This window comes from Haemaphysalis longicornis, unplaced genomic scaffold (genome assembly GCF_048455015.1).
Source record: "Haemaphysalis longicornis isolate Haplotype H1 unplaced genomic scaffold, Haemaphysalis longicornis Haplotype H1 scaffold_4, whole genome shotgun sequence".
Classification (NCBI taxonomy): Eukaryota; Metazoa; Arthropoda; class Arachnida; order Ixodida; family Ixodidae; genus Haemaphysalis; species Haemaphysalis longicornis.
In genome coordinates, this window is record NW_027526361.1 from 188,461,137 (window position 1) to 188,486,944 (window position 25,808).

A 25,808-nucleotide genomic window follows, 5' to 3' on the forward strand; every position below is an offset into this window, starting at 1 on the left:
AGCTTCCGAATGTTCGGCCGTCACGACGCCTGCCTTCCGGAAGCAGTTGGCCACGCTTTGCTTTACGCTGTTCCAGGCACCCGTCATCATGTGTATGGCCCCCAGCTGGTCAACTTTAAGCTCGGTGCCCACGCGGAGGTTCATCAAAAGCGTATCGACGAGTCGCCTCCTGCACCCAACCTTGAACGACTTAGTCGAGCGGTCGAGCGGCTGCAGCCTGGCTGTTGTGTTCGGAGGCAGAAACTTGAGCTTGATGTTGTCGAGCTCGCAGGTGGTTTGGTTGGCCGAGCAGTTATCCATGAGAAGGCAAGCATGACGCTGCGACGCCCCGGCTGCTGTCCCCGTTTGGTTTCAGCGAAGGCACTAAGCGACCACGGAAATCAGGGGTGCAGCGACCGCCGAAGAGCACCTTCCAGCTAGGGCGGTGTTCGATATACCAAATGTCAAGAAAAATACCGTTCGATATAAACGTACGAATTCCTATACTTTTACAAAGTATTTTCAAGGGGATAATTCATGAGTTCGATGTAGACAATAATTCGATATACTCGTGTTCGATATATCCTTGTTCGACTGTATTCTGCAAAGACAAAGGAAGTGTCACTACTGCAGAGGATGCAGAGGAGGTGTCAGGCAGTATGGTGAACTGGTCCAAGTGTCTGGTTTTCTGGCATGGCAGTTGGCCGACGTCACCAGGCTTATGTGCAGGTGTCAGTTGGGAAAACAAACCAGTCAAGTATCTTGGAACACCCCTCGAGAACTACAGGGGTAGTGATCCATACTGGTGTGCTCAAGCACAGCAAATACGGGATAGAGGGGAAAAGTGGAAAGGGATCAATTTGTCGATGTTTGTCAGGGCAACTGTGCGCAATTTATTTTTTGTTTCAAAGTTATGGTTTGTAATGCAAGTGATGCATTGCTCGCGTATGAATGTTCAGAAATTGCACCGGATATTTGCAGTGTTTTATGGTCGTCGACGTGGGGAAGGTGTGCAAGAGCAAACCTCTTTAGACGTGTACGAGACGGTCGACTGAGACTGGCGCATTTGTTCGTTCGCCAGTTAAGTGATCGGTTTCTGTTTTGGGGGGACACAAGCGTCCCTTTTTCAAGAACCCTGTGCCAGGTGCGCTTAGGTCAAGTGCTTAGGTCGTGGTGTCTACAAGAAGGATGGAGGGGAGAATTTTAGGGTATTTTAGAGAAATCCTGATGGCTGTACGATTTTTGAAGGCACGCTTTTCAGTGCAGTACGTGAGCAATATTTCCCGTAAAAAGTTTCTACAAGGACTTATGTGGTAACCTATTCCTTGTGCCACGGTACAGAACATTGTACATTGCAGGCCTATCTTGCAGAGTTGGAATTGCAGGCCAAAGGGTCAAAGGGAAGCCAGTTCAGGGGGGGCGAAGTCTTTCTTCTTTAAACTCCACAGCGGGACACTCACAGTTCAAACGTGGCTTCAAGATAAGGGGTTAGGAAGTTATGTGGGGAACAGACCGCACAGTTTGTAAGCAACCGGAAACAATAGACCACGTGTTCATACAGTGCTGGATGGCAGTCCACTTTTGGTACGTCCTACAGCGAACACTCCACAAAGAATTTTCGTTGATCCCACACGGCATTCGGTACCTCCCAACCGAAAATGAAGAGGGCGCGCCGTGCGATGTGCTACTGCTACTGGGGATGTACAGTATTTGGAGGGCGCGCATGGCATGGCTTCACGGTGATGTGGATGCTAGGCCGGCTCGACAGTTCTTTCTTGAGGGTGTGACGCTTTATGTTGAAGGGCTTAAAGTCCAAGTGTATGTGCCTGAATGGTGGGCACGCGTGGAACCATTGACCGCACTGAAATGACTTTTTAACGACAAAACCATCCGGAATAATCGGATTGTGGCTTTGTATTAACTCGTGTTGTCTTGTGTGACAGTGTGTGGCTTTTGTGCATGTCGAAGTCCGGCAATAAAGAAAAAAAAAACAAGTTGTTGTAGCGCGGTGGTAACGCACTGCGCTCATACTCCGGAGACCCGGGTTCGATTCCCAATCGCTCGGAAAGGTGTTTTTTATTTACTCTTTTCAGCGGTGGCCGTTTTCTGTGCAGGATGATAACAACAACTTCACCAACAACAATACCGGTTGTTCGCCCAATGGGGCACTTCCGGCTTTCGCTTTAAAAATCGTCAGTTAGACTGAGAGCTACAGAGCATTCGTGGGGAAGTTGGCCTTGCCGAAAAGCGGATTCTGTGTGCTTTCGTCTATGGACGCCGTACAGGATTGAGTTATTCGTGCTGGAGAGGGGTGTTGGTATACAGTTTCACTCGAAGACTACAACGATTCTTTCGGAAATTCTTCGAGGTAATTTCATGTCTTAGACGTAATTTCAGACTTTGTTGTAAACTATACCTGCTGAGGCGAATCTAGATTTGGGGAAAAATAGCGCCCTTAACGGTGTACTCAGTATGTGTAATACCCATTGTTATGTGCACCTTTTCTTGTTACTGCCTGTTTGTTTCTTTTAAGGGATAATGAAAATCCCCTCGGGCTACCTGCTGTGTCGTGCAGCACCCAAAGAGCAGCGGCGATGGAGATAAAAAAATTCATGAGCCATTCCACTCTGTGAAGGTGGATGGATGACCAGCGAAGCTTGGCGCGCAATGCGTAGTCTTCCCAATTTTCTTTCATTTATAATAATAGTATTTATTCATTTATTTATTTATGTTTACTCATTTCCAATTTGTTTTTTATTTTCATTTATTTCATACTATGCTTTATTTATTTACACTAATATTTTACTTGTCTTTTTTCTCCTTTTTATTTATGTACATAATATTTATTTATGTAATGATATTCATTTGTTTTTGTTTTATTTCTTTTCGTTATTTTATGGATGTATTTTCATTTATTTTGATATATTTGTATTTATTTGTTTATTGAATCTCTTAATTTTCATTTTGTTTTAGTTTTCATTTTAATATTTTTGATTTATTATTTATTACTTATAATCTACTTTTGTTCGTTGATTTGTTTTTATTATGTAGGCTTCGCCTTTAAGAGTGGAACGCGAAAGCATACAGCGCTCTCCCTGTGTACATTTTTTTGCTAAGAACGCGTCGCAGTCAATGGGAGCGCTACATTTCTTTGTATTTCATTTCGTATGCGCGCGAGCTCGCTCTCAATTTTTTTGAAGTTTTGCGGCGCCCAGTGACACGGCGCACGCGCAAGGCAAACCCGCTGGCTCGTGCGTCCTGATGGAGACACACCGCGATAATCATTTTCCGATTGCACGTGCCATACGACGCATGCGCCGGAGTATTTGCTGGGCACACGAAAGAACCGTTGGTTGGTGGAGGTATACAGTTTCGCTATAATAGAAAGTTGGCCGCGGCTTGCCAGGGATACCATTAGGGGCCACAGGCGGCTGTCTAACCGGGGATAAGGCGGCTGAGAGGTAGTTATATGTTGTCGAGTTTTTGTGTCTGTTCCCTTGCGGTCATCATGCTGTCTGCTGCCCTCGATCACGAATGACGCGGCGGCCACAGATGCTGCGGCGACAAGCGCATAACCTAGAATAGTTCCGGGCGACGGGAATGCCCTGACGGGTGAGGTGACAGTACAGGGCTCGAGCAGAGTGACCGCATTGATTCACTGCTCAAACAGGAATGAGTTATAGCGCTTGAGGGGCTGGTATTTATACCCAAAAGCGCCAACGGTCAAAACAGCGTTCCCTCTAGATTGTGCACACGCCACGAACGTCACAGACACACACAACTCTTTCCAGAGTTCGTGAGCAGTCGGTAGCAGCGGCACACGCTGAGTCCGAGAGAGCAGAGAGAAGAGGACTCCGCTGCGGACGCGGGGCCTCTGTGTCCTTGGGACGCGTTGAAGCCTGCCCCGTCGGCAACCGCCGAAGTTTGAAACGCGCCAAAAGATAGGCGCCACAGACCCAGTCTTGTCGAGACGTGAAAGCATGAGTCACCGACACCGGGGGTTGGGGGGGCTTGCCTGAAAGGCGCCGTAGTGGAGGCTTTGCCGCACAGCGGAGGAGTGTTGCAGGGAAGTACGGTGGCTGGCCGATTCGTAACAGCTTCTCCACAGGGGGTCCGAGATCCCGATGGATAAGGGTCTTCAACCGTTGTCCGGAGGGATGCTTTCGGAGAGAAGTGCTCGCCAGATGCTCGACTCCAGGCCTGGGCTGCACGACACCATGCTGGAGCTTCACCGGGACCGGTCACTGGACGAATAGTGGCCCGCCAAGCACGTCTCCGGCTTGGTCAGGCAAGCAACCGAACAACACAGGAAGACACAACCGCATCGCCGGCAAGCGCGAAGACAAATCCACACTGAAGCGCTACCAGGCTTTTAGTTGCGATAAAATACGCTAATAACTAACTGCGCGAATTGTGTTTTAGCCCAGCAGTACTTTAGAAAAGCACACAAACTTGAAAGGTGACATTTCGCGTGATTGGAAATGTCCCACACAAAAAGAAACGTAATCGTAAAGGGCAAAACCTGATTCAGGAAAACAATGAAATTGAGAAAATCAGGCGTCTACAGGTCGCTTATCGCACTGAGAGCTGCGATTTCAGCTGTCGTCATTGCCCTGAGCTTTCCCCCTTTTGTTCCGCACTTTCGGTGCGCCCGCTCTCTGAAAGCGACTGCGACCGGTCGAGAGGACTTCGGCCTTCTTCCGAGACGTGTCTCGAGCGCGCGGAGAAAACAGCTCTACTTTTCACCGCTCGAGCAAGGCGTGCGCTTTCGTTCTCGGCCACTCCGAGGTCCGCCGAGAGTCAGCGCAAAGCGAGCGTGCGGCGCTGACACTCGGCAGGCGCGCATGAGAGCTCTTGCTGCATTTGTTTGCGACACTGTCGGCAAGCGAACACCGCAGGGTGCTTTCGCTCTCCATTCCGGCTGTCGAGGCCAATCTATGCACGAGCGGCCCGGTCTGAAACGACGGCTCAACCCCAGGCGACACCGGAATGGCTACGTGCTCGACTGGCTGTTGCCTGACATCGAGTATCTGAGTTTCAAGTGGAACGCTAGCGACTCGCTCAGTGGCGGCGTCGTCGTTAAGCTTAGCTTCCCCGTGAAAACCGTTCAGTGTCTCGACTGCCGGCTCTGCCACAGCGTTGCTCGGTTCGGAACTCGCGTCCGGAGAAACACGTTTCGTTTCAACGGACTCGTGTTGCCTCCTTTCGCTAACATAACGGTTTAGGCTTTCCCGCGAAACGTCGTGAGCTTGCGAACTGCGCGTTCGGGTCGGTAGCCGTTTTCAAGGGCTCCCGTGAACCTGAGAACCCCGAACACAACGACGCTGACACATGTCCGCTCACAGTAGGGGCCTTACACACAGTGTACTTACGCTGCCCTCTGTCGTGAGCCTCCGGAAATGCCCCATCCTCGCTATCTGTCTGAGTTTCGCCGTTCCTCTTAGAGGTGGCGAGACTGTCATTACTTGAGCCCTTCTGAGCGAACGCAGCTGATTCTTTCCTCGGCAGTTTCTCGAAATTGTACCCCTTGACGCGTAACAGCTGATCCGACCTGTTGGAGAATTGGTACCTGTATTCCGGAAGAAGTTGTGGGGATACTGCCGCCTGCATGACAAGTTCACCAAACGGACCTCCGATGCTTACCTTGGCAATCGTCAGGCGCACGTTTCGTGCTGCTACGGCCTGCTCCACCCAAACACTCGGTCCCGTCAGCTGATCCGGTTCAACGTACGAAGGGTGGATCATGTCTACCGTCGCCGCGGAGTCGGGAAGAACTCGGCACGGTTTCTCGTTCACCACTAGCTCACGTACGTACGGCTCCAGAAACTGCCTGCTGTCCTCACTCTGGTCTAGTACGTGAAAGACGAGTTTTCCCTTCTTGCAACTCGCTGCGAAATGCCCCGCCTCGCCGCAATTGTAAGTTGTAACACTCAGCCTGTCTGCGCACTTCAAAAGCTTTCTTTCTGCGCTGCTCCTCAGCGTCTGCTCTCTTTTCGTTTTCGGGGCCAGTTTCCCTATCCACAAAAACGACTTCCCTTGCTCCACCGTCTTCCTGGGGAGCTCTGTCTTTAGGCCCTGACTTATCAGGCCCCGGCCTGAACTCTTTCTGGCCGTCTTTAGGCCCCTGCGCACCTCGTCGGGCGACGAACTCGTCGGCTAGCTGAGCTGCCTGATCCACAGTATTTACCCCTGGCCTGTCTTGCACCCAAAGTCTTAGGTTTTCTGGTTGACGGCGGTAAAACTGCTCAATACCGAAGCACTCAACTACCTACCTAGTCGTGCTCTCCGAAAGCCTTTGCCTCTTTGAGCCACTTTTCCATGTTAGCGATTAGCTTGTAGGCGAACTCCGAGTACGACTCGCCCTTAGCTTTCTCGGCTTCACGGAACTTCTGGCGAAGCGCCTCTGCTGACAGCCTGTACCTACGCAGGAGGCTCGACTTGACTTTCTCGTAGTCCTCCGCATCTCCTTTGGCAAGCGGGCCATCACGTCGGATGCCTCACCTGCAAAGGCGTAAGCAGCTTTTGCGGCCATGAGTCTCGGCTAAACTGGGCCCCCTCGCACGTAGTATGCTCGAAGTTGACCAAACAAAATTCACAGCATATCCACGGGGTGAATGATGATGAGTGGGCGAAGCTCCTGAGGGGAAATCATCGGTAAAACCGTGACTCTTCAGTGAAAGTTCGCCCACTACATCTGTGTCCGAACGTAACGTCTAGAAAGTCTCGCTTAAACCGCGCGTCGGCACCTTGGGGCTGAGCTCGCCTGATGCGTTTTGCAGACGCCTCACGAGGTCTCACTGCATCGGGGTCTGCCAGCCGATACGCGCGCTTTCTCGCCGCTTCCCGTTCTCTGACGTTTTGGAGATCCTCTTCGCGCCGCAGCCGTGCCGCTTCGCGTACGGCAGGGTCCTCGCGCTGTTGCCGTGACGCTTGGGCCTCTCGTTCTCGAACGCTGGGATCTTGGCGGCGTCGTCGCGCAGCCAGACGACACGCTTCGGCCTCACGCTCTCGTACGGCAGGATCTTGGCGGCGGCGTCGCGCAGCTTCACGGAGCGCTTCTGCCTCGCGGGCTCGCACATCTGCAGCCTTCTCCATCGGGCGACTCCGAGCGCGCGCCAACAGCGAACGGATTTTATTACAACGCTCCCCGCCATCTAGTAAACAATCCAAGAACTAAACTAGAGGTAGCCACGCCATCTAGTAAACAATCCAAGCGCATCTTTTCATCATATACAAGTACCGCCTTCTAGTAAACAATCCAAGAACTAAACTAGAGGTAGCCACGCCATCTAGTACACAATCCAAGAACTAAACTAGAGGTGGCTACATACATACGTCGAGGATGGACAGACCCACGCCTTAAGGAGCTTCGCCCCTAAAAGACCGATGTCTTTTCCTACCTTGTAGGGTTGCATTAGGTCACTCATTCGTAACGTAGGTCGCTCAGTCGCCGCAGACTGCACGCTTGGCGCGCTGCTGTCACTCTCACGCCTCTATGGAGATGCCTCGATGTAAAGCGCTTAATTTCCATCTTATGCTGTCGCTCACGTTCCCTCTCTTGCCTTTTAGGGGCGAAGCTCCTCTTGCTCGGGCCCTGTCCCGTCCCTTGTTGCTGCTGTACACGGCACCTCGATGATGATTGTGGCAGGATCCCTCTAGGGATTGGCCAACCAAAGATTGGCCGAAGAGGTCAAAAAGTTCAACGCGTTCGTTGCTACCCAACAAGGAGGAGAGGAAGAAGAAGAGGTTGTCGTTCGCCGCCTTCGAGCTCAAGACACGTACCGGGGTACGCGACACAAGACGCTCTGCAGAAGGCGACGGCCAAGGTGGGTAAAATGTCACACACCGAATTCGCCAACTTACCCATGGAGATTCTCATCGTCCCAAACAAGCCCTACATAATCACCACAAACATCGACGTTGTCGACGGACTTGTCAACGGAACGGTAGGAAGTCTGAAGCTTTGCGAGCGAGGAGTGGTGGTCTTGACGCGGCGGCGCCCCGTTTCGATCCCACGACTCTCTGGCCGCGACGGGAGGTACGTGGCGCAATTCCAACTCCGCTACAAACTGAGGCGCGAGCATGGCTACGAACACGGCCTATGTCCTGCACTCATTCAGATGGTGCGCGCCGTCAAGAAGACCTATAACAATGTTTCACGGTTTCACCGATAAGCATTTTAGCTTCGCCCCTCTCATCATCATTCACTTCGTGGAGATGGCGGGATGTTTTTCCTCGTGTTCCTCACGCTGGCGCTCAGCCTCTGCGTCTGCAGCCTGTCGTTTAGCGGTCTCCCTGCCATTGATCAGCTCAATGCATTCCGACAGCTCATCATCGTCAGCCCGAACAGAGGGTATGGCCTGTATCAGCTCTGGCTTTCTCAGCGCGTCCGTAACATCCAAGCGCAACTCTTTTTTTTGCAAGCTCCAACAACTGCGGTTTTTTTCAACGCTTTCAAATTTATGGCCGGTCTAGAGTGCTGCTTTCCCACTGCTCCAAAAATGTTTTGCGCGAATAACCCACGCGGAAAAAACAGACGCCCTACCAGCTATCCTCAGAAGCCTGGTAAAACTGAGTGAAGAAAAGTCCCGCACTCACCTTTGACCGCCGTGAATTCTGCGAACTCCGAAGCCACTTTGACGTCCGTGGTGTTGGATCTCGTACCGCTGGCTCCAGGTGTTACGAAGTTGCCATCCGACCACTGCCAACCAGTCGTTGCGTACGGGAAGGCCGACCCGAGCCGAGCTCCGTCGCCTTCGACATACGTTTGGTCGCGTGGTAAAGCGAACGGCCAGCTGCTGTTGCAGCCGTGAACAAGTCCAGAAGCCGTAGGCTAACGTAGCTGCTTACTTCATAGCGAGAGGTGAGCCGAAGCCAAAGAACAATGCCCTGACGGGCGAGGTAACAGTAGATGACTCGAGCAGAGTGACAGCATTGATTCACTGCTCAAACAGAAAGGGGTTATAGCGCTTGAGGGGCTCGTATTTATACCCAAAAGTGCCAACGGTCAAAACAGCGCTTCCTCTAGATTGTGCACACGCCACGAACGTCACAGACACACACAACTCTCTTTCTAGAGTTCGTGAGCAGCCGGTAGTAGCGGCGCAAGCTGAGTCCGAGAGAGGGGAGAGAGGAGGAGTTCGCTGCGGACGGTGGGCCTCTGTGTCCTGTGTCCTTGGGACGCGTTGACGTCTGCCCCGTCGGCAACCGCCGAAGTTTGAAACGGGCTGAAAGCTAGACGCCAGTGTCCCAGGCTTGTCGAGACGTGAAAGCATGAGTCACCGACACGGGGGTGGGTGGCTTGCTTGAAAGGCGCACGCAGTGGAGGCTTCGCCGCACAGCCACGGAGTGTTGGAGGAAAGCACGGCGGCGGGCCGATTCGTAACACTAGCTGTTCAGGCCGCATTTATTCCACCCTTATGGGCAACCAAAATTTTAGTTTGGAGTCCTCCTGTGCCCTATTTTTCCTGTCTTGCGTGCTTGAGCGCCCAAAAACATTTTATGTCCACAGTGAACTCATCGCCGTGAAACACAGCTGGTTTTAAACACGTAAGCGCTTTCTCTTTATCTTTTTGTTACTCCTTGGCCAAGTAGCACGGAAGCTGTGAGCGCGAACTTAGTTAAAAACTTCGGGGCCAAATAATTAGGAACCGATTTTCGGCTGATCTGTCACGTTCATTAACAACGTTTTTTATTTCGTGTGTCGCTTTTTTGTATTCAGTATGTCGGGAAATATTGCGTACGACCAGAACATCGTCGGACGAAATTTATGCTGTTAGATGAAACTGATTCGGTATTCGCAGGAAGAGGGTGACTATTAAGGACATGTTTTGGGACTGAAGAATAGAGAGAGGGAGAAACATCTTTTATTGAGCCCATTTCAGGTGACGCCGGCAGGCGACAGACTGGGTGGAACCCTATTCACGAGTCCTATACGGGTGCAATAGCTCCTGACCCCTGAGCAAGCTCTTGCTGCGTCGACAGGTCGGGGCTGGGCATCAGGATCTCCCATCGCTCGGGTAAGGGGGGAGGGGGGAGGGGGAGGGAAGGTAGGGGATTCTTGAGATATTTGCACTCCGCCAGTATGTGCGGCAGAGTGCTTTCAGTCTTTTTGCAGAACGGGCAAATGCGGTCGTGTTCTGCCGGGAACATCCAGTGCAACAATGCTGGGTGCGCCTGTGACCCCGCTTGTGCGCGGCGCACGTTCGTCTGCTGTTTGCGTTCGAGTTGCCGGTGCGGCCCTGGGAAGCCTGCACCTGGCACTGCTGTACAGCCAGGTAATCTCCCGGTAGCTCGTAATTGGGTGCGGTACCTCCGACTCGTCCTCGGCCCGGTCTGCTAGTTCGCGGGCGTAGTGGACGGCAAGGGCGTTGCCTTCCACTGTCGAGTGTTGCGGAATCCACACGGGCTCTACGCCTCGTCCCGGTGGGCTGCGTTTTGCGAGAATTGCTAGGGCAGCGTGGGAGACGATCCCTTTGCAGCAGTTGCCGTAGGCCGTCTTGGAGTCCATGACGATCGTCTGCACGTCCCCGTGCGTGAGGGCGAGAGAGATGGCCACCTCTTCTGCTTGGCTGGGGTCCGTCGTCCGTACCGACGCGCTGGTCACCAGCTTGTCGATGGTCGTGACGGCGGCCACTGCCTTGCTGCTGTGCTTGGGAAGTGAGGCGTCCGCGTAGAGGACGAGGGAGCTGCTTTCAGCTGCCGGGCGAGTACCTGTGCCCGCGCGGCGCGCCTCTCGTCGTTCCTGACGGCCTGCATGTTGCGCGGCAGGGGCTTTGTCTTGATTGCTTCTCTTCACGGCGGAGGTATAGGTTACTTCGTGTCTTTGGTTCGATGGGCCAGCCAATCTTTTGCTCCGTCTGGCTCAGTCGCACTCTCTTGTTAGACCAATGAGCCTCTTAGAGCTCGTCTACCGTATTATGTACCCCCATGTCCAGCAGCTTCTGCGTAGACGAGCACGGGGGCAGGCCCATAGCCATCTTGGTGGCTTTCCTTACGATCGTGTCTAGCGTGTTCGTGTTCGCCTTCGTTAGCTGGAGATACGGGGCCGAGTAGGTGATGGGAGACACGACGAACGCACGCCCTGACCAGGTGGAAGGCGTCGTCTTTTTTAAATCCTCTGTTTCGATTCGCAACGCGTCGGATCATTCCGATGACCTGTTCGGAGGCCGTCTTGATCTTAGCGATGGCCACTGCCGCCTTGCCGTCTCGTTGTAGCAACAGACCGAGGATGCGAAGCTGCTGCGTGGGCTTGATGTCTACTCCGAAGAATAAAAGGAGCCTTCAGGAAACCTGTAGGGCAATTTTTACTTCCGTAATTATGCTTTGGCTTGAATAAGGCATTTCCAATCCCCAGTTTTCCGAAGGAGGCGAGCTACGGGAAGGCCTATGTGTTATAAATTATTACGCACGCCAGAGTAAATCCAAGTGGCGTCAATTAATGTGTAGGTATACTCTTCAGCGTTCCTCATAGCCAAGCTCTAGCTTCTATGCGTAGCCCTCTTCCCCCTCTCTTTAATTACTAATCGTTGCTGTTAAGCCGAGACGTGCCAAGGCTACCATGAAGAGCGTCAGTGTTGCGTGCGATAAGGATGATGTTGAAAATATAAATCACATACATGTAGTGTTCGTTTATCATACTGTGTGACCGCATTTGCCACAGCAAATCTCGTCTCAGCTAAAACCGCATTTGTTCACAGAACCCGTTTCGGAAAACGCACTCTAAACCCCTTGTTTTGGAAAGATGACAAGACATTTATTGGCTGTTTCTTGGCGTCCACAGCCGAATATAAACTGTTTCATTGATGCTCTGGAGAATAATTGCCCTCTTAAGCTAATGAAGTTAAAATTCCAACTTAGTACGTCTAGGCAATTTAGAACTGCAATATTTGTTTGTCCAGGACCTATTATATCTCCTAAAAACGTTTTCATCTACCATGTTCTAGTCATGCGATACACTCCGCAACTAAGCCTTTCAGATTTTCTCGAGCCAGTTTATGCTGTAGGTAGGGATCCCATCTAGAGGATATTTGGATACAAAACTTCTACTCTCCACACACTAACCCTTGATCTTTTGTTTTCACCGCATAGCCAGCATACAAATACTTGGCCGTAAGTCTTAAGCAAGCGCACTACAAAATTGAATTATGCGTGTCGCGTTCTACTGAGACACGGAAATTAATGTTTTATTTTCATGAGACATCCATCCCGTGCTATGTATCACATACCGAGACCGTAATGACTTACATTTTCGCGTCAGAAATTTTCTTTGATTACGGGACGAGACTTCGCCATCGACCACGTCTCCCACAAACCTTATATCAAATTTTAACGAAGTCTTCTTAGGAACGAACTGTTCTATGCCTGCCGATCAAACTTCACGCGCCAGTAGTCGATATTGCCGCGAAAGTATGTTTAAGTTTTGTTTCGTGTTCGCGACCGGCTGAGCGGCGTTATCACTTCTTCGAAGCTAGCAAAAAGGCTTCTTATCGTCGCCGCCGGTTGCATGGAAGTTACTGAAATTACCGCGCTTTAGCTTTCCGTAACCGACAATTCACGGCTGTTCTAAAAATCATCGCTTTCGTGCTTGAGAGGCCCGGAAGCAGCGTGGAAAGGAAATTACAGGCAGAATTAACCTTTGATTTTCTTTACATGGGGCTTTGAATAAATACTCGCAGAATTAGTTTTATTAGCTTCAAATTACTTATACTCATTTGGAATTACGTGTAACTACATGAAAGTATTCAGATATAATTTGAGTTGGTTGAAATTATTTGGAATTACCACATATTACTTGGAATTGCTTGACATTACTTGAAATTACTCACAATTTAATTGTCCTTTTTGGAATTACGTGGAGGAGGAGTAAACGTTTATTATGAGGCAAATTTGGAGAATGAAATTAATTACTGGAAATTGGCTTGGATTTTTTGAAATTACTCGGAAATATGCGGTCGGCCTTACGCCACAGCCACCACGTAGATTTCGAACGACTTGTTTCTGTTAACTGAGCTACCACTGCATGCTTCCTTCAATTGCTGCAGAGCTGATATGAAAATGTAGATGCTAGAAATAGCGCCGGCTTCATGGAATCCTTGCACGATGTACGCGAAAGAAGGAAACGCATGCGCTGGCGCTTGCGCACGAAGTTGGGCCTCACCCACTGTGTTTCACCGCCTGCTTCTAACGGCAGCATTCGGGGGAAAAGCAGATAAATAAACTTGATTTTTAAACCGGAGGGTCTGGGTCAGTTTCTTTTTTTTTCGGGAGAGTGGTAAGTGAAAGTGTAAAACGGGACAAGTACTACGGTTTCAAGTGTGTATGGCGTGGGGTTAGCCTATAGCAGAGTCCTTCAATGCTTCTCTGGTAATGAAACTCCCGGCCAAGTTTCGTACGGGGACAAAAGCTAACGCGAGTGGCGCCACCGTAAATCGGAGGGCATCGGGCGGCCGCCGCTGCTCTGTAGCCAGACCGGCAGGCAGGAACGCAGTAGCAGCATGCTTGTTCGCACGTAATTTTTTCGCCACTCACAAAATGATAAGTCCATTCGAGTGGCCCACGACACGTAAAGCAAAAGCGCACTGCTGATAAGGCGGCGAGCGTCTGTTTTATCTTACTATGTACACGGCCGGACTGGAGCAGCGGCGAGCGCGCACTTTCATACGGCCTGCGCACCCAAGAAGGAACCAATACAGCAGATTCTTTACAGTGGGGGCGCTTCGAACCAACCCTCTGCCCTTCCAACCCGCCTTTCTGTTAGTCGACGCATCGCCTCTGGCCGAGCAGCTGTGTGTTTTTGACAGTGCGCTTCGCTGCCGGCGGGCCGCTCAGCCCGACCGGAGCGTGAATAGCAGAATCACGCTTAGCTAAGCGATAACCCTATCTCCCTCGACGGGAAATCATTCGCGTATAGTGTGCGGGTCGTGCCCTGTGCCTGTGCAAACCAAGACATCATCCGAAAGGAAAAATAAAAAATAAGAAATGATATTTCAGTCACGGAAAGTGCCGTGTTTATTTGCCTGTCTCACCATTTTCATATAATACAGTCGCTGATAAGATATGAAGGCCTCGCATATTTTTCTTCATGTGCCCCGAGTTAAAATGTTTCTTTCAATTTTTTGATTAGGCGCTTCCGAGTGATAATGTTAGGCTGTTTGACCCAATTAGACCGAAAATTCAGAAGGGGGGAGGAGTCGCCTATTTTAATGACGCACATGTAAATTTACACGGACAGGTATCGCGTGTAGCCACGGCAGGGCTAGAGCAGTGGCAAGTGCGCGCGCGCCGCCGCTCTACCTACCCCGCGCGTGCTGTAGGTCAACCGGCGAGGGTTGGTCCGCAGCGACACGAACTAGCGGCGGTCAAAGGTGGGAACTATACCCGAAGCGCAGGCCGTATGAAAGTGCGCGCCCGCCGCTCCTCCAGCCCGGCCGTGCTATGTAGTACGTTCCCTGCCAAACGTGCTCTCACCACGCCCCCGGCTGCCCTCCGATCAACAGCAGCGCCGCGCCGCGGCAGCGTACGAAGCTCTCCCATAGCGTGATGGCGAAGTTTCATGACCAGAAAGGCATCGAAACACTCTGAAAGGCATTGAAGGACTCTGCCTATAGTGTGCGGGCAGCTTCGAGATGGTAGCTGTCTCGAAGCGGCCCGCTGCTGCGCCGGGCTGGCAAAGTAGTCGTGAAAACCTTTCGGCGCCCCGATTTATGTGCTTCGCATTGAATGCGTGAACTATCTGACGCAAGCGTTGGATCCTTTCGTATGGCCTTTTTCACACAATCACAGTTGATAATATAATGGCCGACGAACACAGCGCGACGATGATGAGGTGTTTATTTATTTATGCAATTCTGCCAGCATTGGAACAAAGCCTTGGGCAGCCGTGGGCAGAAGAGACGAGGAATTTAGACAATGTGCAACAGGAAAACACAGGGTACACTGGGCCCTAAAAAAGTTTGTTGCAACGTGACTACACAAAAAAAAACCCTTCGGACATGCGCATTGCTCACCAGGAAGTGCATTATATGATAATACACGGGCAAAAAAAAAATAGTGCCAATCCACCCCGTGAATGTGGTTGGAAAGCAAAGCTGTAAACGGCACCCATAACGATTACCCATGCGACGTCACCTAAATTCACTCACATCGCTCTGCAAATAGCAAAACCAGAGAGAAGTGAAATGCACTTAACCACGCCATTTATTACTTCAAAGAGATATTCTTGTTCAGGTTAAATCAATGCATGAAGCATGAACGGTATTTGGTTGAGTTGTATTACTGTAGCTCAAGAGTGGAAACTTTTTTTTATAAAATTAAATCTCCAACCCGGTGTTAGATGATCTGACTTCTCCGTCTCTGCGCCGCGGACGGAGGCGACTGAGATTTGCGGCTGTTACGAATCGGCCAGCAACACGTGTTTTCCCGCATCAGCGACCACGTGGGAATCGACGGGTCTAGGCCCACTCGTCACAAGTCCACTCGTCATAGGCCAACTCGTCACAGGTAATCTGGTCAGGAATGCCAACTCGTCACAGGGCATTTCGTACGAGGAATTCTCGTATCACCGGAATATTCGTCACACGGAAAATTCGCATTACGAGCTTGTTTTCTAAAGCAATGTTTCCGCCTGCTATATATACGTCGCCCATTTCAAAAGGATTTAGGCGAGCGAGTGTTCTTTAAAAGTTTTTAGAGGAGGAAGTTAGGTAAATATGCCGCCATACCAAGGTATATTAAAATGATAAAGCATGCAAATTTGTATTACATGGCACGCAAAAAAAAACAAACAAATTGTTATAAATGACGCAGTGAACATGGCATGAAATTAAAAGAATGTTTATTGCATTAGCTTTGTACTGTTGTACTATTTGTACTATTGTGCTGTTGTCTCGCTGTCTCGTTGTGTAGGCGTCTTTAACGCTGGGTTGCGACGTTGTTCACTTCATCAGTACCGGAAGCGGATGTTGCGGGCAATATTCCGAAGCGTATTGACTGTGGCTCAGCCGTCGTGATCAGCCAGGATTCTTGCGATGCGATCGTTGACATCTTGTTATTTGCGAGCGAGCCGCGGGGGGCCCACAAGATTTTTTGGCTTGGGCTGGCCCGAATATGTATTCAGTGCAGTGAAATAAAGATTATTATTATTCAAAAAACAATTGCCCGCCGTGGTGGCGCAGCTGAATATGACGCTGTGCTGTTGAGCTCAAGGAAGCGCGTTCGGTTCCGGGCCGCGGCGGACGCTTTTCTGATGGAGGCGAAAAGCGAAAACGTCCGTGTGTTCGAGATTTCAACGCATGCATATTAAACATCCCCAGGTGGTCAAAATGATTTCGGAGCCCTCCACTACGGCGCTCTTCGTCACTTGTGTAGCGTCGGCGCGTTAAACCCCCACAATCAATCAAATCAACAAATATACAATTCCAAACCTAATGCAATGCCTGGTGGTGTGTCCTTCAGTGTTTACAGAGAAAGAAATCTCCCAGCTTAGCTATGGTTCAAGCCTTGCGCGAGTTAGTGCAAGCTTCGCCAATTGTGTTTTTTTATTCGCAGACTGAAAGTGGGGGTGCGGGTTGTATGCAAGGGCAGGTTATACGTGCGAAAATACGGACATACACCACCTCAACACCGCTGACGATCAGCACTTGAAGAAGTGCAAATCGCGCTGACCTCTGCCCTCCCCCCTCCCGAGCAAAAGAAAAAAAAAACAGCCCTTTATGCAAACCTGCTGGTCACACAGACCTCCGCACGCCCTCCTAAACAGCCGTAACGAATTTACCATTGTAGAAACCAGCCTCAGACCGGCTTTAAACGCCAATTTCCGGTCAGGGCTTCTAGGCTTTTGTTCACACGGCCGCGGTGTAACGAAATTCATGCGACGAGAAGGCACCTTGCACGAGAGTTCCTATCTCGAGATGGCACTGTACGAAAAGGCCGGTGTGACGAGTTGGCCTACGACGAGTTTTCCGGTGACGAGTGGGCTTGTGACGAGTGGGCTCGTTCCCGGAATCGACCATGTGCGCCCGCATGTCGGTCAATCGTACTTTCGTGTCTTGACATGCCGGGTCAGTCACCTCGCTTTGCAACGCGGCTGCCAGCGCCACACCCTTCCGGCACCTGCGCGTCGGAGTAGGGAGCCTACATAAGCCGCGCCTTCGTCGTTTAGGGTGGCGACAGCAGAGCCCAAGGTTTCCTAACGGTGGCTGCGGCGGCCGCCAAACTTGACGGGCCGCCATATTGGACCCCGGTGCCCGCCCGACCCAGGGAGCCGGCATGCGCCGCGCCTATGGAGGCGCGGAATAGGCTATCTCTAGAACGACCTGCTTCGAAATGATAGTGCGTGGTTAGTGGTTATCGCCAAGCAGCTTTCCAAAAACTTCCTGCTGCTGGGAACAGTTGAGATCGTGGGATCATTCGTTTAATGCGGCATTCACGTCCTTGGTAAAGGCTTGCCAATGCCTCCTTTGGAGGCCCTAGCTGTACGTAGAAGCGCGCGAATACGCGATTTTTTGTGCGTGGAGCTCGATGTGGCGCATAGCCGGTGTATCTTGTTTTTCACATGCAGAATCGTGCTACGGTGCAATTATTTTTCGCAGGTCAGTTCGGTGGCAAGCACGAAATATATCTCAGAATTATCTGCTAATACATAAGCATTCTTCCGACGCTTGTTGCACGAACGTTTCATTTCCTTGGTGGCATTGAAGGAACACGTCTCTTTTAGGGGCGAAGCCCCTTAATGGCTCGGGCTGTGGCCGTCTCATGTCGTCGTCGATGTAGTCATGGCACTAAAACACCGGGACCCTTGTTTACGCCTTACGGTAAAGCGTAACGCGTACTAGGAAAACACACCAGGTCACTCGTTTTCCAATGCCTCGCGCTAGAACGCGCTGCGCTTCAAAGCTGTATCCTTCTACCCCCAACGGTTCCTCCGTGGCAAAAACGCCAAAGCGCCGAGGATACACTTGTACACCGCACGCTTCGCTTTTCCCAAGGTTTCACGTTAGTGGAAATGGCCGGGGATTTTATGTCGCCTTACCTCGCCGTCATTCTTAACCCGGGAAGGTTCTGTTTAGGTAATTGCACGATGACGCCCGATTAGAGAGACGGTAATTTCATTTTCAGTTTTTGGCTTTTACATCATTTTTTAATTGTTTTGGCACTATTACCCTTTTATTTTTTATGCACTATTATTCAATTGAATAGGTTGGCTTTTCAAATTACGCATTTTTGTGCAGATACAAGGCACTACATGTTATTAGGGTACCCCGCAAATGCTATAGCATAGAAAATATCGGTGTACTAGTAAAGTTTCCGATACAATAAAAATGGCCCGCACAGACTAAACCACTGTTGCCTATAGAACCTCCCCAGCCTATGCTTGAATCGTTCTGCCCAAACTGGGCATCTTAACGTGCCCAATGTGTAATTTAACACGTTTACACACACTAAAAAGAATATTGTTGAGGTGGCAACACAAAATATTACATCTATGGCTGAACATACACGTCATCATGCCTTGAAGCATACTTTCATTACACGCATAAAGGAAGACAAACTTCACGTAAAATTCTTTTATTGCACTGCTTGCGTGACATGCAGATGCCCCCTTCTCGAACAACAGGCGTACATGGGAAATACAACAAAACACACGAAGTAAATGTGTCCGAGCTAATAAAGGCATCGAATTTCAAGAAGCACTTTACGTAGCAGACTAATGCATGTAAAAGTTACCACTCATTCGCGACTTTTTTCCAATGGAGCTGTTGGAAAAAAACTGAACACACAGGCAACGAGCAAGATTAAAGCCCAGATGGGCTACACAGGTGGACAATGCTGATGAGACAAACGCAGAGATAACTAATGAAGGAGAAAGCAAGTAGAGAAGAATACGGCTTGCTTCACTGATGAGTGAGAAAGCATTTTACACGTCTGCATAAGTAGTACTTTGAGCAAGGATACATACATGAACCAAAATATTGGGGAATAAATCAATAAGAAAATTCCCCAAGCCCCACTGGGTTAATTTAAATTACCCCACTGAAAATTACATGACATCAGTCGAGAACAAAAACACGTCGTGAGCAACTGACACAATGGAGAGCAACGTCTCGAGAGAAAGGTGCAATGTGAACGAAGGCACACCACTGTTCTTGGTTTTGAATGCCTTTTTCGGGCTGGTACTGAGGAACAGCAAAAGAAAATGTTAGCAGTAAAATATTTTACAGCTATTTTGAACACACTATAATGTAAATTATACAAAAAAGGCATCAATTTTCCTTTATCATCATTGTACGGCAATGAAGTTGCATAGAGTCCTTAACAAAGGCAGTCCTAAATTATGATTGAACGTACCACACCCAAGTCTTCAAGTGTCCTCACATAAAAAAAAAATTTAGCGCAGCTGCGTACGCTCTACGGTTCTAGCTGGCTGCTGAACTACTCCAAGTTTGCCGCAGCACAGGTTTTGCTTGCTGCCCCATTTACTCTGTGTTCATGCTGCTGCCTGAGGTAAATCTTTAGTCTTGTTCGGACATATTTTTCGAGAAGCAGCTTCTCTACAGTAGGCTTGTGCAAACTGCAACATCCCAAGTGCATTTTTACAGACTTCTGCAGGGCACTCAGAATGCTTGAAAATGGCTTTTTCACCTTCATGACTTCACCCATTTCAGCAAACGTTTTGAAGTTTTCTTCACAATCCATCAAAATTGTCATTACAGACATGCTTGGCTGGATCAGATTTCCAGCATTTTTCACGTACTCCTTCAACTGGATGAGGCTGCTGTATTTCCCAGGAGCACTGTCAGTCAGTACTGCTTTACAGCTTTTGCAGTTACCTATAGATTTTAAAACAGACCTCAGAAGGAAACCACCGATGTACGCTACGATGTCGCACTCTGCTTCCGTCAGTCCAATCACAAACAAGTTCTCTAACTCCTCAGCCTGCTGAATGGGGTCTTCCTCTAGCTTTATTAAGCTTGGGTCAAGCAAGTCAGCCAGATGACTGCTGTCGTCAATGTTGTAGCTCGAAGTCTTAGGGGTGTGTACAAACTGGCTGACACAAATGGCCTTCAGTGCACATTTAACATCATACGCACTTGGAACTGGCTTCTTCAACCTCACAACTGAAAAAATATTTTCTAGGCAATCTTGGATCAACCTAGCAGTGAGGAGGTACAAGTACCCGCGCCTCGCCAGGAGCTCCTCTGACAGGCGCAGCACAACAGTTGTAGACACCAAAAGACCGGCCTGCGATGGCTTCCAGTGTGCAGTTGCTCCCATGTTCATCCGAGTGAATGTAGCACATGCCAGCTGCAATGTCCCAACTGCTTCCTGGTGCTTTGCGCGGTCAAAATGACTTAAAGCAACGATGGGGTGTCGTGATGACATCAAAGTGTACCACTTAGTGACAAGGTCAAAAAACCAGGCAGTTGCTTCAGCTTCCGGCTTCAAGATTTTGAGCTTGATTAGATAGCGAATGGCAGGAGGTGCTTCACGGAACAACTGCACTGCGATGTTTACTTTCATTTTTGCGAAATGTCCATCGCTGACATGAATGTCCGACAGCTTGTTAGCGATTTTGAGGTCATTTTTTTTATCATATTCGAGAACAGCCTCAACATGTTCAAGGGTAACAGTTTTTCCTGGGATGCAATGCTCCTCTGTCGTCTCATTCCCCAGGGTAAAACTTCCTGAGCGGAGAAGCTGCCCACGTATGTTTTTCAAAACGTGAGCAGGATCAGCCATGAAATACAGCTCCCTACCATCCAAGTGAGGGTGTGGTATAGAGCAGACAGTTTGCGAGTGCCTGTGGCTTGAAAACTCCAGCAGCTGCCACACTTTCCTGTTGGCACTTCCCATGTCACTTGTTACAACAAGAACTCTCAGGGACACCTCAAAACAAAGCGCAATTAAATGAAATATAAGCTCCTTTAAAAGGCTTCCGTCAGTAGAACGACCAGTGAAGTGGTAAGCGATGACCTGTTTCCACCTCGTGTTTAGACCTCCAATCATAAACACGAGGGCATGGTTTGCAACGTTGTCAGTTGACTCTGGAAGTGTCGTACCCCCAAAAAGGCAATCCAGAGAGCGGTCATGTTCAAACCCTTGACTAATTTCCATCTCATCCATGAAGAGGACGCAATCTTTCTCAATGTCTTCCATTGTTTCTGCCTTACGCTTTAGAACATTCAGCACTTCAGTAAGTACACCAGGCAGAAAGCGAATGTTTTGCATTCTTCGAATCAATGTCCGGTTAGATGGCAGTGGGTATGACAGAGACCTGAGCAATTCGTAGCCTGTTGTACCACATGCGTGCTTTATTTGGAGGGCTACGCGTATAGTCCGAACTGACCACTTGCAAACCCTGCCTTTTGTTGTTAGAGCCTTCGTTTGATCTGCAGCAAGAAATGTCGATGATCTTAATGCGTTCAGTTCTTGCTGAACTAACCTTAGTTTCTTGTTTAGACTACGTACTTTTGATCTCGTCTGCTCATGCAGTTTTACCAAGTTTTTACACCTTCTGCTTAAGTCGGCGTTTTTTTTCCGGAGCTCGGAATTTTCCCGATGCAACGTCGACAATGTGGGAGTTGTGCTGCCTCCAAACATAAATGCAGCTGGCATGGTTGACTGTTCTTGTGGAGGAGTGAGACCTGCATCATTTGCTACGGTGTTGGGAGGGAGCTGTTTCAGAATGGCTACGGATGAACCTGGAGTAGCGTTTGTGTCGCTTGCTAGATTGTTGGCAGACAGGTGTGGTGGAGAGGCGGCTACTGTCTCATGATGACACCCAAACTCACCAGTGCTGTCTGCGTCATTGGCTGGAGGAACAAATGGCAGGGGCACACGCACGGATGTACACTCACACCTGCACTCGGGAGCACTGTCCGCATCACTTTCTAGATTGTTTGTAGGCGGTAGAGGAAATGAGAAATCTCCCAATGCGTGAGCAAGCCTGGACTCAGGATCGCTGGTACCGATGCTTGCTGCCTTGTTGGTGGGCAAACTTGACAGCAAGTGGGCTTCTGGAGGATCACCTCTCGCGAATTCAGCAGTGTCATGAGGAAGAGCATCTGGCTGTAAAACGGCTGCTGAAATATGAGCACTCAACTGAACACCGTGCTCAAAACTCGTTATGTCGCAAGGGTCCGTAGGCAGCTGTGGAATGTCTCCAGATGTGCAAACACGCTTGGTGTTAGACGAATTCGCAGGTTTCATGGCAGAAGTGCGCTTCTTCGGGGACTTCCGGTGTTTTGGAGCAGCTGGAAAAAATTAAACATACAAACATTACTACAATAACATGCTTGCCTCTGCATTCTCACTCAGCAAACAGTTCCAATACTTATTTTCGCTTTGCAGACTAAAAATTACAAGCAAAATGTTATCACGCACTTTCTTGAATGGTCTGCACCACACAAAGCATATTACTATTCCTTATAGATGTTCTGAGTAAACAAAAATAAGAGCGAAATGCCGCAGTGCAATTGAAGCAATGCATTTAGATGAGTTTGTCTTTTCTCTGAATGACCCAAACTAGATTCACAAATTCAAAGGAAAATTAAATTTGTGTCCATTTTACGGCTTTATATAACGAGTTCAGATATGTTCTTACCACGATAGGGAAAGAGAGTTGGGACAGCATCCGGCCTCAGCTTTTTCAGTCCATCTTGTCGGTGCTGCTCAAAACTTGAATCTTCAAAATGTGCCTAGAACAAAAAAAGTCAATCTAAACAATAATTGAAAACCACATAATGCATTTGAATTACTCGCTCGAGAGGCAGAATGATCGCTTTCGCGCGTTTTTTATCTTTTGGAATGGAAATTGATTATGCCCTCTAATTGCAGTACGGGAATTTTTATGGGGCGGCTCGCCACAGAAATCTTTGCAGACTTTAGTGACCCCTCATACGCCGTTTGGCAGTGTTGCATGAAAGAATCAGTCATATATTCCACCCCCGCACGGAATATCAGCACAAGCAACGCAGGGAACAATTGCCCGTCTACGGTAGGGGGGATTTCAAAACACCTACGAGGCGAGTCTACGGTAGAGGGGGAGATTTCACAAAGCCTACGGGGGCGCCAGCCAATTTTTTCGGCGACCCGATGAATATCCAGCCCACGGCAGCTTCAAAATCGATTGCCGAACTCTGAATTGCAGCGCATTCGAAGATTTGGCAGTCGCTCAGTGACCGCTTTTGTCGCTTGGTCTCGACCAATTTTTGTCGCAGTGACGAGAATCGCGTTTTTTTTTTTTTGTAGCAAGCGTGAACGGTCCGGGCCTTCCGATTCCGAGGATGTTTTATAACCAGGCTTAGTTTTGAACATTCACGTTTCATGCATGCATAATCCGGCATAATCGAACCATGCAAAGCATCCACTTGCGCACACGCTGCATTCGCACGCTAAATTGCCGCTCGGCTACGCGCAGCCGTCGCTGGAAGCCATCAAAACAGCCATGGCCTCCGCTACCGGGGCGCAACGGCGCTGCGGCGACGTTGAGGACACGACGGCGCTCGGTGAAAGCGTTGCAGGTGCATAGCACTTACATAATAGAATATAGCTGCAAGTACGCGTGCGAAAAACATGAAGCGAGGTGCAATACTCACAGCGCAAACACGAGAAGCAGCAGTGGGCTCCCAGCGGTCCCTTTTCACTTGTACAAGCCAGCGCTTTCTTCGGTTCGGGCTGGCCGGGAAGCGGAACATCCGTGTGCCTTTTCTGCAATGATTCGTACATTGCGGAACGCAACAGCCGGGCATTTTTGGTGCTCACACAACTCCCCACACGTTCACCGAGCTGGCATGGTTACGAAAAGCTTCCCGTGGTCAACAAAAGTCACCGCGAGTCACGGGCGGCAAAGACGCAGCCTTACGCACACGGCGGCAGTGAGCCGACTGGGCAACAACATGGCGCCGTATCGGCCCCGTTGCTATGGCAACGTGTGCTGGCAACGCTGCCCGACGGCGGGAGGCGGCACGAGCTGTGTCAAAGAGTGGCACCACCCTAAACGACGAAGGCGCGGCTTATGTAGGCTCCCTACGTCGGAGAGTCACGCCCCGACATACCAGGCTCAGGCGTTCGCTATCGGCACGATCAACCTTTAGATAGCGCGACCCCGGCACCTTTCAAGGACACTCTCTCCCCTCTCCGGACGCCACTTGGGGCGAAGCCATGACTCGCGAACTATGGAGTGTGTGTGTGTGTGTTTGTGATGTTCGTGGCGTGTTACTCTTGGGGGCGTTTTTTGGGTATAAAAGAAGCGGCACAAACGCTGATCATCATTCCTGTCTGAGCAGCGAATCCATGCGGTCGCTCTGCTCCTGTCCTGTATTGTAACCTCGCCCGTCGGGGCATGGTATGTTTTTTTGGCCTTGGCTCACCACTCGCTATGAAGTAAACAGTTACGTTGGCCTATCAGCTCTGGACGTCTTCCCGGCTGCAGTCGCCCCCGCCCGGTCGCAACAACTGGTTGGCAGCGGTCGGATGACAACTTCGTGACACCTGAAGCCAACGGTGCGAGACCCAACACCACGGACGTCAAGGCGGCTTCGGACTTCGCAGAATTCACAGCGGTCAAGGGTGAGTGCGGGACTTTTCTTCACTGAGTTTTACCAGGCTTCTGAGGATAGCTGGTAGGGCGTCTGTTTTGTCGCGTGGGTTATTCGCACAAAACATTTTTTTGGAACAGTGGGAAAGCAATACTCTAGACCGGCCATGAATTTCTAAGCGTTGAAAAAACCGCAGTTGTTGGAGCTTGCAAAAGAGTTGCGCTTGGATGTTACGGACGCGCTGAGAAAGCCAGAGCTGATAGAGGCTATACTCGCTGTTGGGGCTGACGATGACGAGCTGTCTGAGTGCATTGAGGCGATCAATGACAGGGAGACCGCTAAACGTCAGGCTGCAGAGGCAGAGGCTGAGCGCCAGCGTGAGGAACGCGAGAGGCAGAAACAGGAACAACAGGAGGAAAAGAGACGAGAGCATGAGAGACTCCTACTCGAGCAGGAGGAAAGAAAGCGACAGCATGAGCTGGAAATGAAGCGTTTAGACGTCGAGGCGTCTCGACCTAGACGTCAGAGTGGCAGCAGCGTGCAGTCTGCGGCAACTGAGCGACCTACGTTGCGAATGTGTGACCTAATGCGACCCTACGAGGTAGAAGAAGACATCGGTCTTTTTTTGGTCAACTTCGAGCGTACGTGTGAGAGGGCCCAGTTTAGCCGAGACTCATGGCCACAAAAGCTGCTTACGCTTTTGCCAGGTGAGGCATCCGACGTGATGGCCCGCTTGCCAAAGGAGGAGGCGGAGGACTACCAAACAATCAAGTCTAGCCTCCTGCGTAAGTACAGGCTGTCAGCAGAGGCGTTTCGCCAGAAGTTCCGTGAAGCCGAGAAAGCTAGAGGCGAGTCGTACTCAGAGTTCGCCTACAAGCTTAAGGCAAATATGGAAGAGTGGCTCAAAGAGGCAGAAGCTTTCGGAGAGCACGACAAGGTAGTTGAGTGCTTCGGTCTTCAGCAGTTTTACCGCCGTCTACCAGAGAACCTGAGACTCTGGGTGCAAGATAGGCCAGTGGTAAGTACTGTGGATCAGGCAGCTCAGCTAGCCGACGAGTTCGTCGCACGTCGAGGTGCGCAGGGGCCGACAGACGGCCAAAAAGAGTTCAGGCCGAGGCCTGAAAAGTCAGGGCCGAAAGGCAGACCTCCCCGAGAGGACGGTGGAGCAAGGGAAGTCGTTCTCGTGGATAGAGAAACTGGCCATGATAACGAAGAGAGCAGCAGACGCTAAGGAGCAGCGCAGAAAGAAAGCTTTCGAAGCGCGCAGACAGGCTGCGTGTTACAACTGCG

The 25,808-nt window shown here is 50.1% G+C and overlaps 2 protein-coding genes across 2 annotated transcripts in view; one reads left to right on the top strand and one right to left on the bottom strand.

Annotated features, from left to right (window-relative positions):
• LOC144179590 (sodium-coupled monocarboxylate transporter 2-like) overlaps positions 1–25,808 on the top strand; it is a 203,932-nt gene that overhangs the window by 46,204 nt on the left and 131,920 nt on the right. The window lies entirely within an intron of this gene.
• On the bottom strand, positions 18,890–23,880 carry LOC144179589 (uncharacterized). The gene is made up of 3 exons (XM_077708003.1): positions 23,577–23,880; positions 22,583–22,676; positions 18,890–22,232 (listed from the first exon to the last, which is right to left on the bottom strand). The coding sequence occupies exons 1-3, from the start codon at positions 23,727–23,729 to the stop codon at positions 19,411–19,413; spliced, it is 3,069 nt and encodes a 1,022-aa protein (XP_077564129.1). The 5' UTR covers positions 23,730–23,880; the 3' UTR covers positions 18,890–19,410.

Bases quoted from the DNA above. Each gene is read 5' to 3' on its own strand.
- LOC144179589 (XM_077708003.1), bottom strand. From the start codon at position 23,729: ATGCCCGGCTGTTGCGTTCCGCAATGTACGAATCATTGCAGAAAAGGC. The intron at 22,677-23,576 runs GTGAGTATTGCA...TTTTTGTTCTAG, and splicing joins CTGCTTCTCGTGTTTGCGCT to GCACATTTTGAAGATTCAAG. The intron at 22,233-22,582 runs GTAAGAACATAT...AATTTTTTCCAG, and splicing joins AACTCTCTTTCCCTATCGTG to CTGCTCCAAAACACCGGAAG.